Raw genomic sequence first — 26050 nt, forward strand, 5'->3', positions numbered from 1 at the left:
CTGCTGCCGTTTTTCTATTTCGTTTCCATTTACATTCATTTCCTGGTGACAAAACCGGTGGGCGGAAGATCTGGTGGTTCGTACTGATGATGCCCGAGTAGTCACCCACTTCCGGACATTAATGATGTGTATTTATATTAACCAGACCGGAGAGGGTTCTTTTTTCTCGCAGATTCTACGGATGGTGTGCCGTGGGAGTTGATAAGGGAATGCTTACACAATCAAACCTTTTCATTGTGTGCCTGTAGGTGGAAGAGTGTACAGATAGCTGCGAGTTGCGAGTTGATGTATTTCTCTTCAGAAAATGTTTCACACAACACCGTGTGGGGAATATGAAAGTTTTTGAATAATCCGGAATATCGTATTTAATTAATACAAGCTAAGTGTGCTCTTCCTACATATTTATTTGCCTAGAATTCCTTTTATCCGATTCAAAATGATTGCTAAAACTGGAATTTAGAGATTTAATTAAAGCAGAAAAATATATTCAAACCCTCATCATTTATTCACACTTAAACGATTAACAACATCAAAAGGCTAGCGATTAGCTGATCAAATATAAAGCTGCTTGCTTTCATTGGAAAGCTTTTGACAACAGGCCTTCAACTAGTTTGAATAGTTTATTGAACCTCACTTAGGCAAATTCAATTGAAAGCTCATGAGTCAGTACAACGGATTGCATATCATGCTGGATGATGCAGCTATGCTAAACATTTAATTTATGTCTTTATAATCGGAGTTCGAATGCGCATGCACATTTGCTAGAACATTCATAGCATTTTTAATGTTATCAGTTCTATATGGATGTCTCTAACCTATCTGCACTGAATATCGGAGCTGCCTAGTTTATGGTACACAGATGGAAGCTATTTCAATTACTAAAAAAGTGACGACTGCCCACTAGTACTAGCTAATGACCCAGAATTTTGCGACGATATCTACTATCCTTGCGTTCGAATTAACTGATCCCAAATTGATGACAGTTCGTAGTTGATAATATGTTCTATTATCTCTCAAACACATTTATGTTGGAGCCATCTATAAAATAGGTATTGTTCATATCAATACTGTGCATATGCTGGGCATATCACAATGTTCTTCGAAAAATCTTGGCCTTTTTCCTGGTAGGAGCTGGTAAAACACGCTTCGGACTTTTTGCCAGGCATTTAAACATTTCTCAACAGCTGGAAGAACCATGCGCTGTGTTTATCACGGAGCTTGCAGCAATCTGTTGTGCAGTGGAAGCTATTGATTCTAAGCAGCCAGACAAATATGCTATTTAGCGACAGCTTCAGTGCAATTGAGGCCACTTAGTAAGAAAAACTAGCTTTGAATGATCTGTCGGGCCGTTCGGAGGCTTATAGATTTTCATTATTTGGATTCCAGCACATTACCAAAATATTGGAAAAAAAGCTTGTCGATCGGCTAGCTGAGTGGAATTCTTGAGACTCCTACATTTATTTATCAGAAACAATAGCATTTATATCTAATTCAGCTCATCTCATTTGCCCTAAAAAACACTCAAATCCTCACACTTTTCAAAAGCAATTTACAAACATTCACATTAACAATAACGCAGCTCATACATACATCCCCGAAAAGGGTTTATACGACCAGGCCGTACATCAAACTTAGTTAAGTCCCTTGAATTGCTACCAAGCAACACTAATACTCCAATTGTTAATTCTAAAAGCAAATTCTCCCATTCACTCCAACGGTCAGAGGAGCAGCAAATTCAAAGCAGATTTAAAACACGTGATTGCCTACCTTTAGGCGCTTCACTTCGAATCAACGAACGTGCATGATTCCCATACGGCAAGACATCCCGGACTGCACCGTTATGATGCAATCAATCCTACGCTACCAAGCCACCGAGACAGCTGCTCGATGTAGTACGGTGGGCATGGCTTTGTGGTGGATTTACCCACCGCTGGTGCAACATGCACACCCGGATCCAAACCCGCCAGAAGGTTATCGACCGTGCCGCTGCTACACAATTCTTAGACGTCGACGCGATTTGCTCGGGAAAAACCCCATACGGACACGGTTGGTGCTTCATGCTTTCATGCTGTTCACCGACTGACCCAGTGCCCGCACCGCATGACGCCACCAGCACTGGTGGTCCGGTGGCAAGGGAAAATGATTCACACGTTCACTCGGATGGGCACGAACCCCCCTAGCCGGACCCCGGTGACCGGTTGAGTGTACTGGTGCTGGATTTGCCGGCATTGCATAACCGATTGATGCTTGACTGTACGGTGCGCTCGGGAAGGTTGGGTGGTTCAGGACGTGTTGGCGTTTAAGTTTGTTTGTGTTTTATGTTGATTTTCATGCTTTCCGTTTCCACACCGTACCGTACAACGTCCGACCGGGAAGCTAATAGCGATACAGTGTGTGTCCGCGCACACGGACACACACACACACAGAGGAGAGAATTGCTGAACTAAATCTTACCGATGGCATTGGCTGTCGACTGTCCCGGGATGCTGTACTTCGCGTAAAGACCCACGCCATTATGCAATCGCCACATTTCGCTGGGCTCCGGTTTGAGAGCGAAAGGGGTCTCAGCAACGCACCACATGTGTTTGAAGAAAGCAAGAGTAGCGTATGAAAAAAAACTGCTCTGTTCCTGCTGCTACTTCTGGATGCTTGCGATGCTTTGCCCAACTTTTGGGCCAACTTTGGACCGTACTACAATCACGGGGCAGGTCAAAAGTTTTCCCGCCCAGCCGGCAAGGACGCGTTTCGGGCCGCGATTTATTATTCATGAACTGCCGAACGAAATCAGGGGGAAAAAAGGGAGAGATAGAATTTGTTATCAACTTGTCGAATATATTTGCTCCGCGACCGATCCGAGCGAGATTGATTGCGTACGTGCGCATGTGGGAGTGAGCTTTTTTTTGGGGAGGGTGGGATTGGGAACGTTGATTGAAAAGAAAAGAGAAAATTGTGTGCGGGAAAATAAAGGCAAAGGATTCGGTACTCGGGTGGGTTTTCTCGTTCAAATATTGACAATGTATCATATCGGATCGTTGTTAGGGCAAACTCGGTGCTCGGTGCGTTGTTTGCTTGAGAAAATCATTCCGATATGAATTAAATTAGTTGGACAATCATGCAACCGACAATGTTTGCTTCTGCGTTCTGGTACCAGAATTCCCCCAAAATAAACTCTTATCGCCATGGTGCGTGATGCTTAGAATTGTATTTAAATCAGAGCGAGGAAGGCGCATACTTTCACCACAAATTCTCCCGACATGCCCACCATGAAGGCTTCTTCAATCACTCACGGATACCACCATTTCAAGGTTCCGCCCGGTGAAGATGACTCACGGGTGGCTCACACTAACTGTCCAACACAGTGGTGACCTACATGACGCGATGTGACGTAGTTAGCTGCATCCCGGTCGGTGCGACTCCACGCGTCGCGCAGAAGAACCTTGGCCAGCCTGAAGTTACAGCATACGCACCTCCCTCCCAGGACCGTGTGCAGCGACATCCAGCCGAACCGTTCGTACGTTCATTTGATGGCTGAAAAACTCTGCCAGCGTTGCCGATATAAAACCGAATGAAGTGAACTTTCGACCATTCAGTACCACTTTCGCTCTCGTTCACCAGAGTCTCGTTCGCAACTTCCTAGTGTGTTTGTGTGTGTGGAGTTTTGTTGGTGTAACCCGGCTCACAGCAGCAGGGTGAGTATTTAATACGTAAAAGCCGTTCCGGACTACACCTGAGCCTGTGGCGTCGTTAAGATATATAGTTCACAGAATATGAGATTACCTTTCGCCAGTTGAACAGTTGAATAATGTGCCAGGGCTTCATCCCTTCTGCTGTGGATTTTTGTGCAAGAAAATGTGAATACCTGGTTGTGTATGGATTTGAGCTATCTCGTCCCGTGTCCTATCCGTAGATTTTTTTGTTGGTGTTGTCAAACCGGTGTAACTGATCCTTTTCGCTCGCAAACCTAATGAAAAGAAAATAATAAAACACGAACACACACACACAGCTGTGCACAAAAGTGGGGAAAATCTCCCGACCCGAGCCAAGATATATCCCAAGAGGAAAACACACACAGCCCGTGCGAAATGAAAAGCAACAAAATTAAGGAGCAACGGCGAGGAAAAAGGAAAAACGAAACAAAATGACGATCACGTGGAAAATTGTGTAGCAAAGAAAATGAGCACGCAACAGTATTAAACAAAAAACAAGCGGCAAAAAAAACCACACGCACCGTTTTTCTGCTGAAATGAGCGCTATGAACACAGGGAGCTAACCGAGCCGGCACCCTAGAGCAAACCCCAGCCAGAGCACACTGGTGAAAGATTGATAGCACAAACGTGACCCCGGCTGGTCCAGCGCACCCCGGCACCAAAAGGATCCGGCCGCTCCGTTCGCACCGTTTTCGATGCCATTTTTGAGCCACGGAACCATCTTTCGCACCGAACGACCCCCGGGGATGGGACCTGCTCGTAAATGGCAAACGCCCGGGCTTCATAATGAACCGTCGCTTCGATTGCTCCTTTTTCGGGCACGGGATAATTAATTTCATCCATCGACGGTGGCCGAAGGATCCTAGCGAGCTCGTTGGGAGAGGGGAGTTTTCCGAATGACCCGGTTTCCAATATCGTGCGAACAGTTAAGGCGAGTGGGTGACACCCATTATTTATGCGCTTTTCGTTCGGTGGGCTGTTTACTCAGCTGAAAGCTTAAAGTGTCCTGGAAAATGTGGGATGCGTTTGGGCGCCCATTTCGATGGTGAGAGAAAAAACAATGTTTGGTTACGCTTTTGTTTAAAGCAAAACCACCACAAACCAATCTGTTGCTGAAATCTGGTGATTGGTTTAAATTGATTTCTTTTTCTCTCTCCTCGTTGAGCTAACGCCATTCCCAGGGAAAAGAAAAACTTCTTTCTCGGTTAAACTTTGCACCGAAATTGTGGTCAGAGGCCAATTTCGAAAGGTGGTTAGAAAAAATCTCTTGGATCTCTCCCGCAAGAAACAGAAACGGAAAACAACTCCTCTTCCCTCTTTGACCTGCGGCATCCCGATTGAATGCCGATGGAAAATAACAGAACAGAAAAACAATGATAGATTACACCCGGGGACCGTGGTCATCAAAATTCCGCTCAGCTTTCGGACATGACCGACAAACGATGGCCTCTCCCTCGTCCGAGCTTCGATGGCGGCTCTAATAAATAGGACAAATCGTTTCACAGTCGCCAATGTTTGCCACACGCGCGTCTCACGTAATCGAATCGGGGATGGCCGACGACTCACGTACACACGAAGGTCAACCGGCGCTACGGGATTATTGTCTGGGCCGCGTGTTGTAATAAGACCGTTTGGAAAGGGGTTCGTTGGAAAACGGGTTTGGGTAAAAGACTCGAGAAGGCCCCCCCTAGAATCTTTTGTGTGCAGCACTGTGGCCTGTCATTTTTGTTGTACAGTGGAATTTCTGTATGGTCAAAACCCATTTGATGTAAACATTGTGCATTGTTCCTTAATACTGTTAATAGACAGCGAGTAGAACTTGATACAATACATTTTAACAAGTGGTTTGAGATTATGATATTCTTATGTTTCCTCCTTTGCTGAATATCAATGCAAGGTAACCAGTATTCATCGAATTACTGTTCCGTTACCGTCCGAGAACGCCGTGCATGTTTTAGGCCCAATTGTTCACCCCTAGTGCGACTGAAAACTAGTACGAAGCTCCTGTAACCCAAAATGAATGGTAGGGTTAGCGGAGAGGGGATTTTAATCAAATAGTAACAATATTTTATTCGACTTTCTTCAACCAATTTTGACCACACTGAAAGCACACTGAAAGCTCACTGTGAAGCTCTCGCAACGTGTACTGCGGATTGCATACCTTTAGGCGTAAATCCTACAGCGCCTAACAAATTTTGTCAGGGGGGGGCCTTCTCGAGTCTTTTACCTTCAAACTTTTATGAATTGTTAGAGATTAAATAATCGTAAGGAAATGTTTTTTGGGTCAATTTTTGAACCACACCGTTGATGAATCAACGATGAAATCATCGATAAATGTGCCATTAGATTTGCAGATCTATGAGTTCTATTATATGAGGGATCTATTCATCTATTGTCTCAGAGTGTTATTTGAGGATCAAAACTTTAATAAGCCTTCATTACAATTAGACTTCGTTTCAGTTCAAAAACGTTTGCAATTTTCAATCTAATTTTGAGGGACTATGTGAAAAAGGTCTTTGGATGGTGAGGCCTATGGAAGATAAATGCTCTAGACTATTAGCCGAAGAATAAACGGTCCCTGTTAGGCTAAACTTCTTGATCGGTGAAGTTCTTTCCGAGGCAAGAACTCTTACAAGATGAGGCCCCGTGATCGGTAAGGACCAATAAACTTTTTATTAAACTAGGTCTCATGTAAGACAAAACATATCTCTTTGACTTGGAGGTCTCTTGGACGACAAGGTTCCATAAACCTCAACTTCAGCTTAGGGAAAACATCTCAATTGCTCGATATTACTCACTCACATTGGTTAATATTTCATCAACCAATCAAAACATTTTTTCAGAGGCGTTGAGGAAGCAGGATTTAATCCTCTATCCGCAAGAAAAAACTTGTGACATTAACGAACACTTTTAAATAATCTACGATTGCTCCCAGAACGATTGCATCATAGCTCTGATAATGAAGATTGATGTAATGAGTTAAAAAATCAATTTGCGCTACTTTACTAGCTAAGTGAAACAGGCAAAGAATAATCTTCAATTATAATTCTATTAGCGGAGCGATACTTTGCATAACAGCAGCATAATAATTGAGCCGATTAATTAGGTTCGATTAATTTTCTTAATTTGAAAAACATATGCTTCTCGGCACAGTGCTTGATGGATATAGCTGAGTGCTACCATTTGTTTTCCCGATTTTAATACACACCCCAACACACGCAAACCGAAAAAAAGCGCAACTCCTTGGGACGGAAGAATATATTTACCCAGCTATCAAAGTGCAGGCCGCTGATAGTACTCCCCAGCAAGCCGGCCACACTTATGAGCGATTCTTTCCGTTATGGCATTAACTTCAAACCGGTTTGAAGCTTTCCCATCACGATCCAGCTACCATGTTTTATCCCTGCCACTACCATTCGCCTTTTTCAAAACCCCCTTCAATCCTCCTTTCCACTCGGTGGTGAATGCAACGGACCGGCAAAAGCTGCACCGAGGCTCGTTTACCCGATCGCAACACGTGCGCTTTGGTGGCCAAAAAGCTCGCATTGAAATTGAATCTCGCTCGAAAGCTAATGAAATTAACCAGCTCACTCACGGCCGATTTTCCACCGAATCGGCGGAAATGCGCCATGCTTTCATGCTCCTTGTTCCACCCACCCACATTCCAACCGGGTTGGTGGATCGGGTATTTGTTGTTGTGTTCGTTCTCCTTTCTCCGAAGGGGCTCCGGTGGTGTGTGTGTGGCTGCATCTTTGCGACTCTCTTTGCGACTTTCATGCCTCTCTCTCTCTCTCTCTCTCTCGCTGGGTCTCTCGCCCTCGCCGGCTATGAGCCGATCGTGTGGGGTGGGGCGTGTGTATTTGGCGCACCCCATTCGTGGGGTCTTAGTGCGTCGGTTCAGACACAAACCCCCGGTGGAGGTCGTCGCCAGTGTTTTGCGGTTTGCGTGCGTGATACCGGCCGCGTTCAGGATGAACCCGGTGAACCAGGTCTGGATGCTGAGATAAAACGAAGATCGGTAAGATCATTGAGTAAAGGATGTTTTTACTAGCAACGCACCTTTAAAAGCGCAAATTGGTAAACCCGAACGACCCCAAAAATTTATTGAAAACCGCGCAAAAACCGATGACAATTCGAAAGTGAGCAAGTGAAAGTGTAGCCAACTTTCGGCCAACCTCCCCGGTACGTGACAAGCGCTAGTGTGTGTGTGTGTGCCGGTTTGGGGGAGTGTGTGCTGTTGACGGCAACTTTGGGGCCAACTCGGTGTGTGTGTGTTTGCCACGTGCCTGTGTAGAGCTACTGATAGCTGACAGATGCCAGAACGCTGAACAGCCTAAGGGTGATGCTTGGAAAGGACTTTCTTGTGAGTTCTACCGTTCCTTGAACGTAAATGTATAGACACACACACGCACATACCAAACCCACGTATGGATAAATGTGGCGCAGTGAAAGTGAATCGCCGTGATAGATTGAGGCTGAGCGGATGAACAGTTGCGTACGTGGCTGATTTTCATTTCATTTCGTTACTCAATCGTCAACTTCAATGTTGAAGTGTTTGGATGGGTTTCAAAATGACTACCGTGGGCCAATGTACCGATATGATGGCTGCCAGAGACAAACGCTCATGTCTGGAGTGGTTATGTTATTGCGAGCAGCAACAAGGGTGTTTGCATCGGCAAACAGAACAGAGCTATTCAATGCTTGAGCAGGCAGATAGTTTGTCCCTTGCGTAGGGTAAAAAGTATTTGTTTTGCTTCGAGTACCTTTTTTGTGTTGAACTAAACTTTGACTCGTCAAACATTCGATGATGTTCAGCTAGTTTGAATGGGAAAGCCCCATTGAAAGGATCAAAACTGTTCATCGAAGCAAGAAAAACTTTCGATACAAATCAGGACATGCAGACCTTGCCGGAAACTTCTGGACGGAAATCATTATACCAAAGTCCAATCTCTATAGACAATGTGTCAAACAAACTAAACATGACATTTTCCGCCCTCAAAAAAAAACCGGGAGTCAAGTGAGTTCTGGGAGGAAACTTTAACCGAGCGAGAAACTCGGCCAGCTTCCGATTATTTATTTCTAGAAGAAGAAACTTTGACTCGATTTTCCCAAAACCAATTCACCGAAATTTCAATTGAAAGTATTATGTTTCAACAGCATCCAACACGATTCGATGAGCTGTGCATCGCCTTTTTGAGACACTTCTCGGAAGCTTTGCTCGACTTTGGCTAACCCTTGTGATGTTTAGCTAAGAGAAAAAAAGGGCAGAAGCAGTGTTAACAACATTGTTTAGTGTACGGTCGGCTTTGTTGATGCAAGCTCATGGTTCCAGTTCCGGCGAAATGGAAACAAGTTTCCATACAGAAGCTACACAAACTCGACCATTAGCTGCGTGTTCGATTTCGATAGCACGCACTCGGGCTAGATGAACACATGAGCTGTCGGTTGATTACAACTGCGCTGTCATGTTTTTTTTTTTGTTTGTTTGTGGTGTCCAGCCAACAGTTGGAGTACGATAACATTTCTCATTTCGGAACGTAATTATGAGCCACAACAGCACAGCACACCATTGCACAACACGCACGCACTAAATGTGTCCAGGCCGGGTTGGAGTTTGCTGGGGCTACGCTTTTTCCCAACCCTCCAACACATGTGCGCCATGTGTCGGTGGCTTTTTTTTTGTTTTGTTGCTGATGCTCGGGACTTGGAAGGCCAGCTGGCGAGAGAAATTCGAATTCCGAGCGCTGCTTTCTCGGATCGGTGTTGCATGCTTTCGGAACCGGGCACCGATACACCGATTCCGTTCGTTGGCTCGAGGCTCGACGCGATTTTTCCTGCACGTTCCGCTTTTCGCGCTTGCCGATCGATCGCGTGCGTGTGAGTGTGTGTGTGTGTGTGGATTTGGGTTGCGACCGAGTGCAAGTTTTCCACACGCTCGCTCGCTGCTCAGTGGGTAACCTCGATCAGCCTGATCGACTGATCGATCGCCAGCTGCGTGCTTACCGGTGGTTCATCTCACGTGTGCCGTTTTGGCCCGATCGTCACGCCTGATGACGTGCGTGGTTGATGGGTTTATCGGAGCATACGATAGTGGGTGCCCTACCGTCGGACACGAGGCCCGATCGAGACGCACTTACGAGAGGTTCGGAAAGCGCTAATGAACAAGCAGCGGTTGATGTTAGCAAAGTGGCTAGGTGGTAGATTGTTAGGGATAATACAATAGGACACAGTTGACCCGCGATACTTACAACCCGATTTCTTTGCTATCCTCTTGTTTGCAGAAATGGATGTCCTCGTGAAGCGCTCATACCGCGGTGGAACATGGCTGATGTTGGCGGTTCTACTGCTAGCGTACTGTGTCTCTCCAGGACTCCCGGAGGGCATCAAGCTCCCGGACCAAACTTCCAGAGTAAATGACGATGGTCCAGCGCTTCCGGTGCAGCAGCAGCAACCCGCTGTCGGTGAGGAACGAAGACAGGGCAAGAATCTATTCGACTTCATCGGGCTTGGAACGGGAAGCAATGTGGACCCGTATCTGGCTCGTACAAACGCCCAGTGTTTGAACGGGGAGTTGGCCGAATGCTTCAAGTCCCAGGCGCTCAGCACATTCGGCGAGTTCTTCGATAAGGATCAGTACCAGTAAGTGTCTTTGAAAATAAGTCCTACTAGACTCTGATGGCAAACTAACTACACCTCTCTTCTCTCCTAACAGACTTACCAGTGATGCTCGCATCGTTCGGCTTCCGGAAACACAGCTACGCTCCCTAGCTCAGGAAGGCTTCGAGTATGTAGGCGAGTCCCGGCACTCCGACTCCGAGTGGGAACTGCTCTACAAGTACGCACTACGCCGGCTGGAACGATTCGTCAAATCCACAGCGCTGGAGTTCCAAATCCCGGACCAGCTCACCGAGGAGGGCCGCTACTCGGCACGCTTTATCGACGAAATTTCGGACGAAATCGATGTGATCGAGGATAAGAAGGCACCACTGTTTACGCGCCATCGGCTAAAGAAAATCTTCATCCCACTGCTGTTGATACTGAAGGTGTTCAAGCTGAAGCTGCTACTCTTCCTGCCGCTCGTGCTTGGCCTGGCAAGCTTTAAGAAACTGCTCGGCTTTCTGGCCATCGTTGTGCCGGGTGTGATTGGGTATTTGAAGCTATTCAAACCTCACCAGAGCTGCTGTACGAACGATATCTTTTCCGGCGGCTATCAACCACAGTACTCACCGCAAGGGCTCGGTTCGATTGGGTTCAGTCCGTACAAGGAGTTTGGTGGTGGTGGGCAACACTATTCCCGGCCGGTGGAGAGTGGATATGCTTCACCGTACGGTAACTATTACCGGGACTCGGGACGGGCCGACGCTCAGGGAGGCAATGTAAAGTTTGGAGATGATCTCGCCTACCAAGGCTACTCGGAGTATCGCAGCAGCGGGAAGGACGTGAAGGCGGAGAATTAGAGGGAGCAATGTTGTTCATATTGTGTATCATGCATCGAATCGTGTTCATCCCCGCATGTGTAGGCCATGCTAGTGTAAATATTTATGACATGTTGTACAATAAATTAAACAATCGTTCCGCGATGGTGAACTGCGTGGATGTATTTGCTATTTAAATCAGTAATAACAGTTCGTTTGATTTATTGATTTACTTTCTCTTATAACGTCCGATATTCAAATAGGTCGCATCAAGGACAATCGGATACCATTCTCAGAATCGGAATTCTAGAACATTCTTAAGCTAATCTCATTTCAGGACAAAACTGTGATGAGAATTATACCATATAGCTCAGCAAAAGGCCTCGCTTCCCAGACCGATTTGTCACTTCACACTTCTTTCGCCACTTTATTGATGGAACTTGCTTTGTGCACTTGGAACATCAACTTGGCATCTAAAATATTCCCTCGGGTTAAATGCCGATGATTAGTTTTTCTCTGACTCATTCACTCATATTTAAACGACACCGTTTCCTATCTTCCAGTATCATCTAATAAGATAATACTGATTGCCGCTTAACTCACACGAACTCTCGCAATTAATATTGCTACCTTCGGTCATTATAATGTCAACGCTTCCTTCCAGCAATATACATCATCATCTAATGATCCCGGTCGGCACTAGGCTATCACCAAACCAAATCGACCGGTCCCATCAGAAGGTCCATGATGGTTCCAAAACCTCCTTGGAAATTGATTCCGAGCGTAAATTACATTGATCAAACGCGAGTCGTCGAAGAAAAACAACAAACCCCCGAAACTACGTAATCTCATTCGGGTAAGATTTATTTCACCATTTCCATTTCACGATGGGCACGGCGGATGGAAGCAGTTTCTGGAATGGATCAAACAGACCATCAAACCCAAAGCCCTCTCATCCATCTCCGAGGTTTCATCATATTTCTCCGCGCTACCATTTGGTCCTTGTTCTGGTGCGCTCGGTTGTGTGCTTTGCGGGTTTTCCAATCCGGCGCCTGGCGACGGATGCCACCATAATCGATCCATCAGCCGTTTCGCTCCTCCATCGGCTCGTTAGCGTATTCCACCGTACGCTAAATCAATCAGACCAACGGCAATCGATCCATTTGAATTGGACTACATTACATTTGCTTTGATTTTGGTCGCTGCTTAACCTGATTTAGAGAGAAAACATGAGCCCGTTTCCTGTGTGTGGCTGTGTGTGTGTGACTTTGCACGCCGGAAATGGCCGTTCGGTCCATCGAAAGTGGGAACCGGTTCGGTGTTAGCGTGCGGGAAAATTGTCGGTTGACTTGCTGGTGGCGAACGGCACCACGGTCAGGCATCCTGTTTCAAGGGCAGTCCCGGGCAAGCACGCAGCCCAAAGTTGGTATTCACAGCGCTATGCTCAGTTCACGCAAGACGTAGTACGTACGCGTGGCATCGTCGCACGGTACGCATTAAAATCGTGATTTATCAATGAAAGCTGCTCTGCTAGTGGCGTGTCCTACTCCCATGGAAAAAAGTGAAAAACACGACCCGTTATTACAGGACTGTGAGAAGCGTACGCTGTGGTCGGTGTTCGCCCTTCGGACGGAAACTACCGTTTCCAGCACCGGAGATGATGATGATGGTGATGCTCATGATGATAAAAAATAAATGGGAGGGAAAAAAAACACAACCACACGAAGGAATCGTTAAGCGCTGTACGGCGAGCAAAATGGTTCGATCGAAGTGCAGAAGTGGAAAATGTGCTGGGTAAGTGAAAGAAAAACCCAATAACGATACAACCCCTTGGGCGATGGCACATCGCGGCCACTTGACCATCAGCACGGATGAGCAAGGACTGAAGCGCTTTCCCTAGATCCGTTTTTTTTTCTTGTGCAAGGGTTATTTTTTCTCCTATTTATTTATTTAGTCCGGCCGTCCATTTTCCTTCGGGGGTCATACTACACTTGCGCACCGATTGAGCTGCCACACCGATGCAGCTGCTGCTGCAGCTGTGCTCTAGATCATCTTAACGGCTGCACAATTTCGTGCACCACTTGACGGGCGCTGGTCGTAGAATAAAGTGCTGCCACCAGTTTGAAACGATTTTCTTTGACCACTATCACACTTTTTCACTCCACTGTACTGCATGAAAAAAGGATTTAAAGCTATGAAAACAAAGAACATCTTCCGTGAGTGACAATAGCGATAGCGTGAGAAATTGATTGACACATTAACCGACCGGTGAGGAGCTTTTTTTCCAATCAACTTTTAACGACTTCATTTCCAGAGCTTAATAATAATTATTTAAAAGAAAGAAGAAGAGATAAGTAAAAAAGTTCAATGTTAAAATAGAAAGCTATCATTATACGTATAAGTTACGATGAAAAAAAAACAACAATTACAGAGGACAAATAAATGGGACTAATGCATAAATTGGAACTGAGAAGTGTTTCTATAGATTACGCTCTAGGTTAGCTGATCAATTCAAAATTTAATACGTTGTTTCATGAGCCAATCTTAAGAATCTTGATCATGCAAAGGTCTTCAGTGATATTGGAGCCTGGTCTACTACAAACCTTAAGCTTTAAGACTTAAGGGTCTCTCTAACCGTAAGACTTCATCTAGCAAAAGGCCTCGTCTTGTAAGAGGGCTTCATCGACCATGAAGCCTTATGCACTAGAGAGAACTTGAAGCCCTTGAATGCCGACCATAAATTCTCGTCTATTAATAGAATTCTTTGTTCAAGTTGCTTTGTTAATAATGAAGTCCTGCCTATTAAGACCTTACCGAAGATCCTTACCGTTCAAAGGATCTCAATGCCCATTGCTATTATGTCGTAGAAAGAGCAACGAAGGCCTCAACGACCATCCTCAACGAAGGCCTAGAGGCCCTCAACAACCACCTTCTTCCAAGAGCCAAACCGTCCTTTTGGTCCCGTATTATAGAGACGATATCGTCCAAAGAGCCTAAGCGTTCTTGCGTACTTAAAGGTTCTCAAAGACCAATAGGGCCTGGTCTACAAAGAAAATTATTCGTTCAAAAGACCTCTTCTTCCACGGCACCTCATTTGGCACAAACATTGCCCATTATCGTCTAAAAATAGTCTTGCCATTCAAGGAATTCTGTCGACTAAGGAACTAAGTGTTCCCAAATTTGGTTAAAATCTCTTTTGGTACGACTTCGCCACTTTCCGAAATATAGTTCAAAATTTAATGTAACATATCATTTATTTTAAAAAACTTTTACGTTATTTTTGGACAATATTTTATACTGCACCGCTACCGAAGACTTAGTTGATTGCTTTGAACATAAAAAGTGACAGTGGATCCTCTCCATATACTTTCAAGCCCTCTAAAACATCTTCTTTCAATTTTCAACCATTCATACTCATTGCACCTGTTTTGTTTGAGTCTCGTTAGCTGTACCCAAGACGTACGCCGTAAAGCCTTTACCGAGAAAGATGCACTTGAATGTATACAAATTACAAAAATAAATACACCAATGTCTGCATAGCACACTACAGCGAACCGTTCGCAAGCAAAGTTCCCTTCCAGTAATTTTATGCTACTCGTACGAGGCAACGATGGCCGCATGCACAGAATTGCTACTACCGTCCCGGCTACAAACAACCGACCATACCTACCAGCACGGTTTTCACTTCCATTCTTAGCTACGAAAGGGAAAGATGCACCCATTACGCAGAAACGTAATTCCTGCGGCGCAAAAACACACGACGCTCCCAACTAGGGCCCGCTGGTCGGACTAAAAACAGCAATCTACGCGAACACTTTGCATTAAATCGTATCGCCTTAAAAGCGCGCCACGAGAGGCCCACAGGAATTACCATCCGCACCCGGACCACTCCATCCCCAGCCCCGGAACCGGATCGACCGGATGTGATGGAAAGTGGTTCGTTCGGTTGGGTTGGGCTGGGCGGCTGATGTACATTTTCCGAACGCGTTCTTTCGGTTTCCATACCTTTTTCCTCGCGGAAAGCTTAGGTTTCCGAACGAGTTTTTCACCCCTTGGGTGCCCTTTCGCTACTTCTCGGTGCGTAGATCGAGGGCGAGTTCCGCCCAGGATGTTTGACATGCATTTTTCCGGCCCACGGTGGGGTGCACGCACGGGCTGTAATAGGGAAAACAATTTCAACCGAGACGAGTTCGTGCGAGTTATCGTCGTTCAATCCTCTCATCATCAGGTGGCGAGCCTTGCATTGAACTGCCTCGAAGGTACCGGGGTTTCTTCTGCCCTGTCGTGTGGCCCCGTTTAACGTGCCGGATCGCGTGGATGCTGGCCTGGGCTGTGAAAACCGGTATCGGAAGGAAAAAATGTGTACGGAGCAAGTTCTTCTTCAGCATGGTACGGTGGACCGAGCAGAAGAGTCGTTGGGCTTATAAATGGAAGACATCAGCCAGGGGACACAGTTTTGTTTCGTCTCCGTCAAGTTCAAGATGTGCAGCGGTTGCCCTAGGTCGTGCGAAGACGCTTGAAATCCCAGTGCCCCAGCAGAAAGTGCAATCAGAAACGTGTCACCAGCGAAACGTTTATTATTTTCGTACCATCGCATCGATCCGAACGGTTTGCCAGTTCCAGTTCCGGGCAAAACATGGCGTACATTTTGCGAGTGGTGATAGTGTGTGTGTTGGTCGGTTTGATCGAATCGAATCCGGCCGTCGATAGTGGCAGTGTTGTCAACCATGCGGTGAGCGATCAATCAATGGTGAACCGGAAACCGTATGCCACCTGATTCTAATAATATTTTTGCGATTTGTTTTTCGGGGACAAAATGGAATCAGGAATCGGAACACGGGACCCTCAGTAAGGCGGCGCTAGAGGATAGCTTCATCAGCAGACTTGGTGGGAAGTGTACGCAGAAGGACAACAGTTCGTGCGTGATGCTGAAGCTGGTCACCTACATGAACCGGATGTTGAAAAAGTCCAGCATTAGCCTGGGGGATAGCTTCGAGCTGATGAAAACACGGTACGTTACGCATCAAATGGAGTGCATTTGATATGGAACGAAACATTCTGCGCAAATATGTTTAGGCCCGCTCGTGTTTGACATTAATTTGACAGCTGGTAAAACTACACCAACACAAAGGTTTTTTCAATCAAAGTAGGCACGGGTGTGTTTGTTTAACGGACAGATTGAACTTTGCACAATATCCTTCCCGATCGACAGCGTTGATGGCCGGAGGCGATTTCAAATGGAAATTCTTCCACCCAGTCCACTTCCGATATTGAGCTCCCGGGGGGAAAACTAATGCTGTCGACAAACGTTGAAAAATGTCCGATGTGTGTTGTGGACATCCCAAACCCAATCAACCTCGTCCCATGCCTCGCCAATCGTTCCTTTCTTCTTGCTGGACAAAACCCCCCACGGAAGAAACTAGTCCCAGACAATGGCACAAAGTTTTGCATGGCCAGACATTCACTATGCCTTGTACCGGCAGGCGCCACATTTTGTGCTCTTTAGCGGAGAAAAGCTTCCGCTATTGTGTGACCCGCTACAATACGCTAACAATGACGCTTTTCCATTCCAGATCGGACGAGCAACTTTCCGACTCGGACGCGGACGAGATGTCAGTGTTGGCGCGTTCAACCACTTCCGACGACCATAAGCTGAGCGTGATGGTGGCGGACAAGATCTGGCGCTTCATCCACAGCCGTAGCCTCCGGTGGCGGGCAACCCGAGCCACCGATGTGGTCGTCGCGTCCGGTGAGGGCGGCAAGCTGAATCTGGGCGTTTCACTCGACACACGCCGTCTGTTCGAGGAGGGCCGCGGACGCCTAAAGCAGTACGCACCGATACTGGCCGCCGTCGTCATGAAGGCAGTCCTTTTGGGTGCTCTGGTCCTGAAGGGTATCGCCCTACTCGTCGGAAAGGCGTTACTCGTCTCCAAACTGGCCCTGGTGCTGGCGAGCATACTGGGCATCAAGAAACTGCTGCACAAGAAGTACGTCACCTACGAGGTGGTTGCCCATGCACCGGAACCTCATCACCACGTGGATACGTACAGTTCCGGGTGGGCCCGAGCCCTGGACGGGTTTGTGGAATCGTTCTCGAGCGAACTTAACCGACGGTTGACGGTTGATTCGCATGACCTTGCCTACCAGCGACAGGCGCCCACTCACTAGGGAAGGCTCCCGGACTGGACGTCCTTCCCACCGTGTCCTAATGTACCTTTCAAACAAAGCCCGTGAACTGATGGGCGATTCGAATAAATAATTTATTTTATCTATTACCAACGGTCTTCTCTATGGGATTTTATCACTTTCTTTCCCCCGGCCGATTGCCCGAAGCGTATGAAACTGGAGATAATGTTCGAAGCTTCGAGGGAAGGAAAAACTTCTCCAGTTCATTTATCTTCTCCGTTTTCCGCGAGATTATCTTCTACTCACAATCGTCGCTTGTCAGGCTGTTTCGTGCAAAAGTATCGCTGTCTTTGAAAATTCTGAAACATATTTTTGCGCTCGCAGATCGTCAAGATTTTTAATGATTCGAGCAAACAGTCGCCAACCGAATGGTACAAGTTATAATTATTTCACCATTTTCCTCTAACGCCAATTCAACGAACCGGAATAACTTTTATTCATAGTCCTGTTTTTTTTTTTGTTTTGCTCCAGTTTGTCTTTGGTCACTTGGCTGCATGAAACGTAGATCGTGTTACGGGAAAATCGCATGGATTATGTTTCTCCTCCCGGCGGCCGCGGTATTGAATTGGATTGGACGGATTTGCTACTGTGTATCAAGGTGTTTGCTTTACAGATTAGAATAGCAATGGTGTGGCAGCGGAACGCCAGTGGAACGAAAATTGAAGGATTATTTATTTTATAATTTAACACACGGAAGCGGAAGGAACTGAGCTGGGCAATGCTGTGCTTTGTTTAGCAGGGGCAAACGTTGGAAAAGTATTGTAAAGAAATTTTTGATCTAGAGAAATTATTAAATACAATTTGATATAATATATAATAAAATGTTCTGGGGCCGTCAGCATACGGCGGTTGACATGGCAGGACCGGGGTTCAAATCCTATCCCCGTACGCAAGGCTGACTATTCAGCTGAGTATAAAATCATGTTACGGAAAGCCGAAATCGCTAGCCGAGACCTTTGATTAGGCCAAAGCCATTGACTTCTTGAAGATTCTTTTCCAAAAATCTGTTGTGAGGATTTTAATATTCTTGAAATTCTAAAGATTTCTTTCGACTGAAAAAATATAGAAGTTTTTCCTGTATTCAAAATGTGTCTTAATCAATCAAAGAACTATTAGCTATTGCTCTAAACAGACACTTAAAGCTGCTCCCATAAACAAGACACTTAAAGCTGCTCCTAGCATAGCCGTAGAGCAGAGATGCACCAAATTACCTGATAATGCGGTCAATAACTCAAACTGATGAGCTGTTTACTGCTGGGTTAATACAAAAGGCGGCTAGTTAGATGGTGCATTCGAATAGAATTCAACAACCGATTCATCTTAAGCTATTCGCGTGAGTATGTGAAGATTTGACCAAGCATGCATTTGGTGGAAGAGAGCTACGAAATTCTCTGAAACCGTTTAGAGCAATCGCCATAGTTGGGACAGGCGAGTAATACTTTGATGAACAAACTTTACGTCCGATTTACGTCCAAAGACTAGCGCTACCACTATTTTCTTGTTGAAAGTAAATCCTTTTGCAGCAATTTACTAACCCTACTAATTGCATGCATTGAAATCATTTTTCCCAATAGAAAATCACTGACTTACAGTGCAACTTTAATTGATATCGTTTCGGCGCTCCTATCAGTCGGGGTAAACGATTTGCTCGAAATTGCTCCGAACTTCCTCACACGGAACATCGTTCGAGAATGACCACACCGATGCCGACAGTAAATGCCATCCAACCATCCTACATCACGAAACCGTGAAAGGTATTCCAATTATTTTCGGACTGCCGGCGTATCGGTACCCATGACTCACCAACCGCCAAGCACGAGATAAATCCCAGTCGCACTAATGAGACCGTCCCGTTGATGCTTCTAATCCGTCGGAAGAAGATCTGGTGCAAAAGTCTCGCGTTGGCTCATATTTTTCTCGCTACGTTGCGGTTCGCGGAAGCAATTTTACGATTCGTTTATCACGCTCGCGCACGCCGTTTGGAAGCGAAAGAATAAGGGACGGACGGAAAAAAGGGGGTTTTGTGCGCGATTGCTAGCAAACACCACATGCACCGATAAGAGCGTAGAAGCGAGGGCGAGAGAGGGAGATAGTTGAAGAGTGAAAAGGAAAATCCATCCCTAGCGAGGTGAATATTTGCATTCCACTGGCAACAAGTGCAGTGACCGACGTCCGTGCTGGGTTTAACCATGCCTCATTAGAGCCTTCCACACACACACACACGAATGCACATTGCAATTTCGATGCACCGATTCGATAAGTTCCGTCGGCGGAAAATAGGTCAGTCTGTCAGTGTGGAAAATGAGGCGCTAGAGTTTTGTTTTCCATACCGATGTTCTTGCCTGCTCCAGATTTTTCCCTTTTCTTTCAATCGAAGATCGTGCTTGATCATTCTTGAGACTGTGGAAAAAATATGCAAGAAAATAAAGACTTTCAATGATACACGTGTTCCGTCACAAGTAATAAATAAATAAATAAATATGCTTTATTTTGGGCGCATGCTTGGAGTGGAGAAGGTCTCGCGGAATAATTGTTCAAGGACGTATTGGGGACGCAGGATGGGATGGAAAACGGGCGGAGGTTATAGTTACATTTTTTGGCAAACAAACGTTTCGTCAGGCTTTGCTGTCTTCGGCGCGATCACCACCCGGCCGGGGGGTGGCGACCGGGAGACATCCGATTGCGATTTTGGTGGGAAACAAATTATACAACAGGCACCACCGCGGTGGGGGTTGGACGCGATCTTCCAAACCAGTGCGACCTTCAACGTCCGCACACGGTTCAGCTCAGTTCAGTCGAGTGTCGGATACTTTTTTCTTGCAGGTTTTGTATGGTGGGTTGTGTGTGGGTGGTGTTGGTTTGGTGGGTGGATAAGCTGCGCCTATCTGAAGTACTTGGCTGCCTGGGGCTGCGAGTACACATCCTGCCGCTTGATCTTGCTGCCGGCGCTAAAGTGATGACGCTCGCTACCGCCAGCGACCGCAACGGGTTGTGCCGGCGAGCTGCTCGACTTGTCGGTCGCAGTGGACGCAGCAGCATCGACGACGGCCGCATTCACGTTGCTGGCCGCACCGAGACCACCCTCGGCGGCGTGCAGTGCCGACGGTCCGTCGTGGTGTCCCAAATGGCCGCCCAGTCCCATCGAGTACATGTCGTTGCTAGCACCACCGAACCCATGGTGGAAGTCCATGCCGTACGGCATCATGAACGGTTCCGGATGGTCGAAGTACGGCGCTGGCATGACACTGTGGGAGGGGTTCATTGAGCTTACAATTCGTCGACCACCATCACCATGGAGAAAATACTTACGCGACCGGTTCCATGAGCTTCTTGAACGTCATCATTGCTACGACAATTAGGGCAATTTTAGCGACCAAAAACGCCTTAATGGCCAGCAGCTTCACGCCGGCGATGGCAAGCGCATACCAGCCAATCTGGCTGAAGACCAGGAACGCGGGCACGAAGAAGCGCATGTGCTTGCGGGTACGTCCGCGGGCTCCTGCAACAAAACCGGACCCAGATTGAGTGTTGACCGGAGGTCCTGCGGAACATCGTCCCCCAAAAACAACCTACCGTCTTCCTTCTTGAGCAGCGACACCTCAACATAGTTCGGGTAGTCAGCCGATCGTTCAATGTTCAGGACGGTCGGTCCAACCGGCACCTGGAGCGCGTTGGAGCTAAGGAAGTCTAGCGCGCGGGACGAACGTCCTTCCACGCTCAGCGGAATGCGCTCGACCGGCTGCACGCTGAACACACCGAAATCGATCGATCGGCGAGACTGCAACTTCTGGACGACATCCTTCGCCAGCCCGGTCACGCAGTTCACGTTGTTGATGCAGGCCCAGCTAAGCTGGCTGGCCACGCTCGCATCCTTCTGGGCCACGCTGGCACCCTGCACGGCGACCACACAGATCACCAGGATCGACACTACCTTCTTGAGCGACATGGTGCAAGACACGATCACTGTTCAAGATGCTCTATCACACTATCCCAACACAACCGACACACGAAGGATCAGGACTCTTGTATGGACCCCGCACTACTTCACACTCTCCACACGCTGCTGCTGCTGCTGCTGCTTTACCACTCACTCGATCACGACTTCGGACTAGACGCTCATTTGGGGGTGGATATCCGCTCCGATGTTATCACTAAACACTAAGAAGCCATAAAATGATAGATTTTGCGAGAATACAACGAGTTTTATTCACTTCACACACTGCTGAGCAGCCATCCCCACCATTACGCGGTTGTATCGGCCCTTGCCGTGCTCCTAGGGCGCAGAAGAAGAAAACTAGGCTCGGCGGTAAAAGAAAATTCGCCCACCTCCACAAAACAACAACAGCAGTACAGCCACACAGACACCAAACACCCCAACAACACACGAGGTGCTCCGTGTTGGGGTGTTAAGAGAAAAGGAAAATTCTCTCTAACATTCCTCCTGCCACGGCTCCAACTCCTCCCTTCTCCTCTTCCACACATTTTCCTCGCTTTGGTAAACTGTTTGAAAGCTTCCAAACAGCACATTTTCCAATTGGATTAATTAACAAGCGTGCATGGACACGCGAGCTTGCACCAACCGTTTGCAGCCTGACCGCGCATCCTTGCGCGAACGATACACACTCACACAGACACACACGGGCGCACGCGTGCGGGAAAGCGGAGCGGAGCGGTGAGATCCACCATCTTGTATCGAACACCGTCCCCGAACGGACGGCGGAAAAGTGTGCCAGCGGTGCAGCCGGTTCCGAAGCGTTCCACGATCCATGTTGTCTGCAGGATGGATGATACCCAACGCCCAAAAAAACGCAAAGGGGCGCCAGGCTTGTGTGTGTGTATGTTTAAAATTTTTCACTTTTCATTTGAACAACACCCACACCGCACAGTAACTGTTTGCATACGGCACCTGCAGACTGTGCAAAAATTGTGCATCAGTAACGGCTTGTTGCGTGGTCGCGCCGCATGACTGGAGGGAAAAGTTTTCCACTCCGCTTCGCCGAAAGGGGAGCAAACGAAAGAATGCAATATCTGAGGTGTGAGAGGAAGGAAAGGGGGTCAGGAGTTTGGGGGACGTCTCCGAATCCGGGACTTACACCGGTGTAGTATGTGTATCGTTAATTTGGATGCGCATCGTCGGTGCGGCGGCCGGCGATTTATCATGAGCTGATTTTTCACTTTCCATCAACACCGTGTTGACGGAGAAGATGGATGAGTTTACATAAGTCCGGGGTGAGGGATATAAGGCTGGTGGGTGGAAAACGGCTCGCCCGGGAGATGTTAAGCGATACACATTAGGGGCTAATGATGGATGGTTTGGAGGACGACTGCTGGCGTTGCGATTGTCACATCCGTTCGGTAAGGCGTTGAAATGGAGAAAAAAAGGATGAGAAAAAAGCGAACATTTCATCGGAATGTGTCGAAAATACAAACAAATTGCATGTATTGCATTAGCGATACGATGCAATTGCACGCCACGGGAGTCGATATGGAAAAAAAATCCAACAAAGCAAAGGATAATGGGGAGCTAAAATCTAGTATCTGGCAATCCATAAATCATTTTGTGCAGTGCCATATAATAAATCGGAGTCATTGCAACTTGAAATTTTGTTTCAAAGCTTCTTTCTTTATTTATTGAGCCAAATTTTAAGATTTTTATTGTTAATTTCAAACCAAACTTACAAAACTGATCATTTTAGTGTATTTTACCATATCACCAAGAAAATGATAGACGGTTCTGCTTACGAGAAAGCGGTCTGAACGGGATTTGGTCTCCGGTCTTGCCGTGTATCCTTGGCCACTGGACTTCCTGATTAAGGAAAAATACGACACTTAAAATGTTAACTTAACTTATCGTTTGAAAATATTTTGTTAATTCTACTTATTTTGGTGGTGAAAATGACCGGTTTGGAAACTCAGTATTTTAGTTGCATTCATTTTTATTTGTGTTTCATGGAAAATTTTGAATCTAATCCGTTATTTCTAATCTCCTGATTATTCCAAGAAATAAACACTACAAAAAATACCATCGATAATAGTTGTTTACTTTTTAAGTATTGATTTATTGTAGTTTAGCCGCAAAATTCATATTTGATAGTTGTACCCTTTGGACAATATATCAATGGGAAAGGGGAATGGGAATTACCACTTCCCACTCTACTGTAGGAATGTCAATTCAAATACTAGGAATGTAAACGAGTTCGAGTTCGAACTAAAACATTTTATCTTGAACAGCAAATAGTGCACCATGCGTAGGCCATGCATTGGCCAGTAGCGATCATTAAACCAAAACCACGCTGCAATCACATTTCCAAACGGCCGTTGGCCTGTTGAATATTCCATCTGAACTAGAGAAACACCAACAGAGCCATACCAATCAAATCAAATACCCTGTTAAAATCGTAATAACAGCTTACTCGTAAAGCCACCATACATTGCTTACCACCTAATTATTTAACCATTTTCGGATGATCTAAACATGGAAATATGAAAATATTCATGGAAGTTACTTAGCTCTACACATTACAACACATAACTTAATGATTTACTAACAACACTTCATTTCGCGCGCCAAAGTGCTGCAGTATTAGTTTAAACTTCCATTTCCCGTATTTTGTTCACCCTCAATGGGGTTTCTCGCGGAAGCTTCTACTCATTAAATTAATTTGATAACTTTTGTAACATACAGTGCCTGTCGAAGCGCGGCAGGAGCTCATAAATGGCGCGGACTACGCGGACGCCTTGTTGTCGTGCAGCGTTGCGTCTATTGTGCAGCTGAAATTACATCGTTATTTGCGTCCGCCTGTGCTGTATGCAAACCGCAAGACATTGAAATGTTTCGCGGAAGCGAACGAACGATGAAACGATCCGTACGACAAAGCCAGGCAGTGGCTTAGTTTAAATTCCACGAATGTGAAAAGCAACCCACAGCAGACGGAAGGAGGAAAATTTGGTATAATTTATAAATTGAAGCCATTTTAAATTAAATATTCTGTTTTATGTTGATGAATTAGGACGGCTTTAATACTTTGTCCAAGAGCGGTCATTTGAAGAGCAAATATATGGGTAGACAGAGAACAAGCGGAAAGCTTTTACCCTACAGAGCCATGAAATTGTTATCGTAGCATCTTAAAATCTTTATCTTTGTATTGTGAGCGTATTTAAGGAGCATCATATCACACTGCTTTAAAATACCGTCCCTTGAAAATCATTGGCCACAAACATTTCAACTCTGAAGAACCTTGTTTTGTATAAGTTTACAACTAGAACATCATTTTCGGATTCAGCTTTTTCTAGTCAACGTAAGAGACATGTGATTTGTGTTGGTGAGATTATGAGTTCAGTATTAGTTAAGTCATTAGTAAAACACTCAAATGAAGAACACAATTTTAGACAGTTACTGAGCAGCTTGCATCCATGCACGGGACTGCCCAACTGCTCGAACTTTATTATGGAGTATCCTTTGGAGATTAGCCCGTATGCGGTTTCGGCTCTACACATGTAGCAATAAATTATGTTGGATAAATAAATAATTTAATTAACTGCCATTCCAGCCCACTCCCAACCATTCACTGAACGAGCGGTGCCCACCCGGTGTAAGCCATCTGGTTGGCCACCGTTTCCGTCTCAACCGAACGGCGCTTACGAGCACCACCCTCATGGCCATGCTGATTCTCCGAGTGCACCTCGAAATGCTCATCGTTGTGCCGTCCCTTATGATCACCTTGCTCGGTAAGCTTCTTCAGTCCTAGGATGGCAGACAGCAGTAGTGCCACCATCGACACGCCGAGTGCCTTCAGTGCCAGCAGACCAACCCCTCCGAATCCGAGTGCCGCCAGCAGCTTGCCCATCATCAGACCCATCATCATGATCGCTCCCAGACCACCCTTATCCTTCTTGCGCGCCTCAGCCACGTCAGCAATCACCTCCTGATCCATCGCACCGAAAGCCGTCCGGATCGCTTCCTGAATGTCGCCACGCTGCACCAGCTGTCCAAAGTTGATCTTCAGCTCATGGTTCTGCAGATAGCGTGCAAAGCGCCCGAACATGCTGCGATCATCGTCCGCCACTTCGTTCAGCGATCGCTCACGCTCTTCCGGGTCTTCGTTGGCAACAATTTCCACTCCTGGGAAAAGTTTCAGTGCATCGTCCGCTTTTCCCGACCGTGCCAACCGTCGGACGAGATTACGCACAATCTTAGCACCATGGCACGATAGACCACCCTCGGTTCCGGCACACTCAACCTTAGCACCTTGCGCCGAAAGAGCCGATCCGTATGCCAGCACACATCCGACCAACACAAAAGCACCAACAAACACTTTCATCTTTGATCTTGAAGCGAAGAAAACGATCTTGAGCACACCGATCACTGACACCACTTGAAACTACAGATCACAAAGGCTTTCAACGGAAAAGCCCTGGAACACTGGAGATCGGAAGCAATGGACTGGAAAGCGATCGGGATGCTGGAAGGTTGTAGTACTTCTACCGGGAACAGCTGAACAACGACTGATGTTTGGCTGCAATTGCGCAAGTTGCTTTTATACAACGGAACACACACCTGCTGCTGGGAGTGCTTCCGAGCGCTAGAATGACCATGGCCGTGATCGAATTCATTTCCCCCCTGCTTGAGCTTCCTCCTTCCCGATCCCACCTTTCCCGCCAAGGGCAGAGAAATGGGCTGGATCGGGTTCGGGCAGCCCAATTCGGTTAGCTGACTGCCAGCAGGGAGCTATGGAGCCATAA

At 46.5% G+C, this 26050-nt stretch overlaps 4 protein-coding genes across 5 annotated transcripts; 2 read left to right on the forward strand and 2 right to left on the reverse strand.

Annotated features, from left to right (window-relative positions):
- The first annotated feature begins 3582 nt into the window (after window positions 1-3582).
- On the forward strand, window positions 3583-11327 carry LOC118502936. 2 transcript variants are annotated; one of them, XM_036035685.1, is made up of 3 exons: window positions 3583-3689; window positions 9989-10346; window positions 10420-11321. In XM_036035685.1, exons 2-3 carry the CDS (start codon window positions 9991-9993, stop codon window positions 11162-11164), a joined length of 1101 nt encoding a protein of 366 aa, XP_035891578.1. In that variant the 5' UTR covers window positions 3583-3689; window positions 9989-9990; the 3' UTR covers window positions 11165-11321. The 2 variants fall into 2 exon arrangements, with proteins under 2 accessions (XP_035891578.1, XP_035891579.1); XM_036035686.1 differs by lacking the exon at window positions 3583-3689 and adding an exon at window positions 7540-7725 and having other exon boundaries at window positions 10420-11327.
- Window positions 11328-15596: 4269 nt separating this feature from the next.
- On the forward strand, window positions 15597-17349 carry LOC118502938. Its single transcript, XM_036035689.1, has 3 exons — window positions 15597-15854; window positions 15949-16133; window positions 16696-17349. Exons 1-3 carry the CDS (start codon window positions 15759-15761, stop codon window positions 17288-17290), a joined length of 876 nt encoding a protein of 291 aa, XP_035891582.1. The 5' UTR covers window positions 15597-15758; the 3' UTR covers window positions 17291-17349.
- A 2413-nt stretch (window positions 17350-19762) lies between these two features.
- Window positions 19763-21467, reverse strand: LOC118502937. Its single transcript, XM_036035688.1, has 3 exons — window positions 20882-21467; window positions 20618-20807; window positions 19763-20553 (listed from the first exon to the last, which is right to left on the reverse strand). The coding sequence occupies exons 1-3, from the start codon at window positions 21252-21254 to the stop codon at window positions 20190-20192; spliced, it is 927 nt and encodes a 308-aa protein (XP_035891581.1). The 5' UTR covers window positions 21255-21467; the 3' UTR covers window positions 19763-20189.
- Window positions 21468-24873: 3406 nt separating this feature from the next.
- LOC118502422 lies at window positions 24874-25629 on the reverse strand. Its single transcript, XM_036034649.1, has one exon. It carries the CDS (start codon window positions 25627-25629, stop codon window positions 24874-24876), a length of 756 nt encoding a protein of 251 aa, XP_035890542.1.
- Window positions 25630-26050: the final 421 nt, after the last annotated feature.

Source organism: Anopheles stephensi, chromosome 2 (genome assembly GCF_013141755.1).
Source record: "Anopheles stephensi strain Indian chromosome 2, UCI_ANSTEP_V1.0, whole genome shotgun sequence".
NCBI classification, from domain to species: domain Eukaryota; kingdom Metazoa; phylum Arthropoda; class Insecta; order Diptera; family Culicidae; genus Anopheles; species Anopheles stephensi.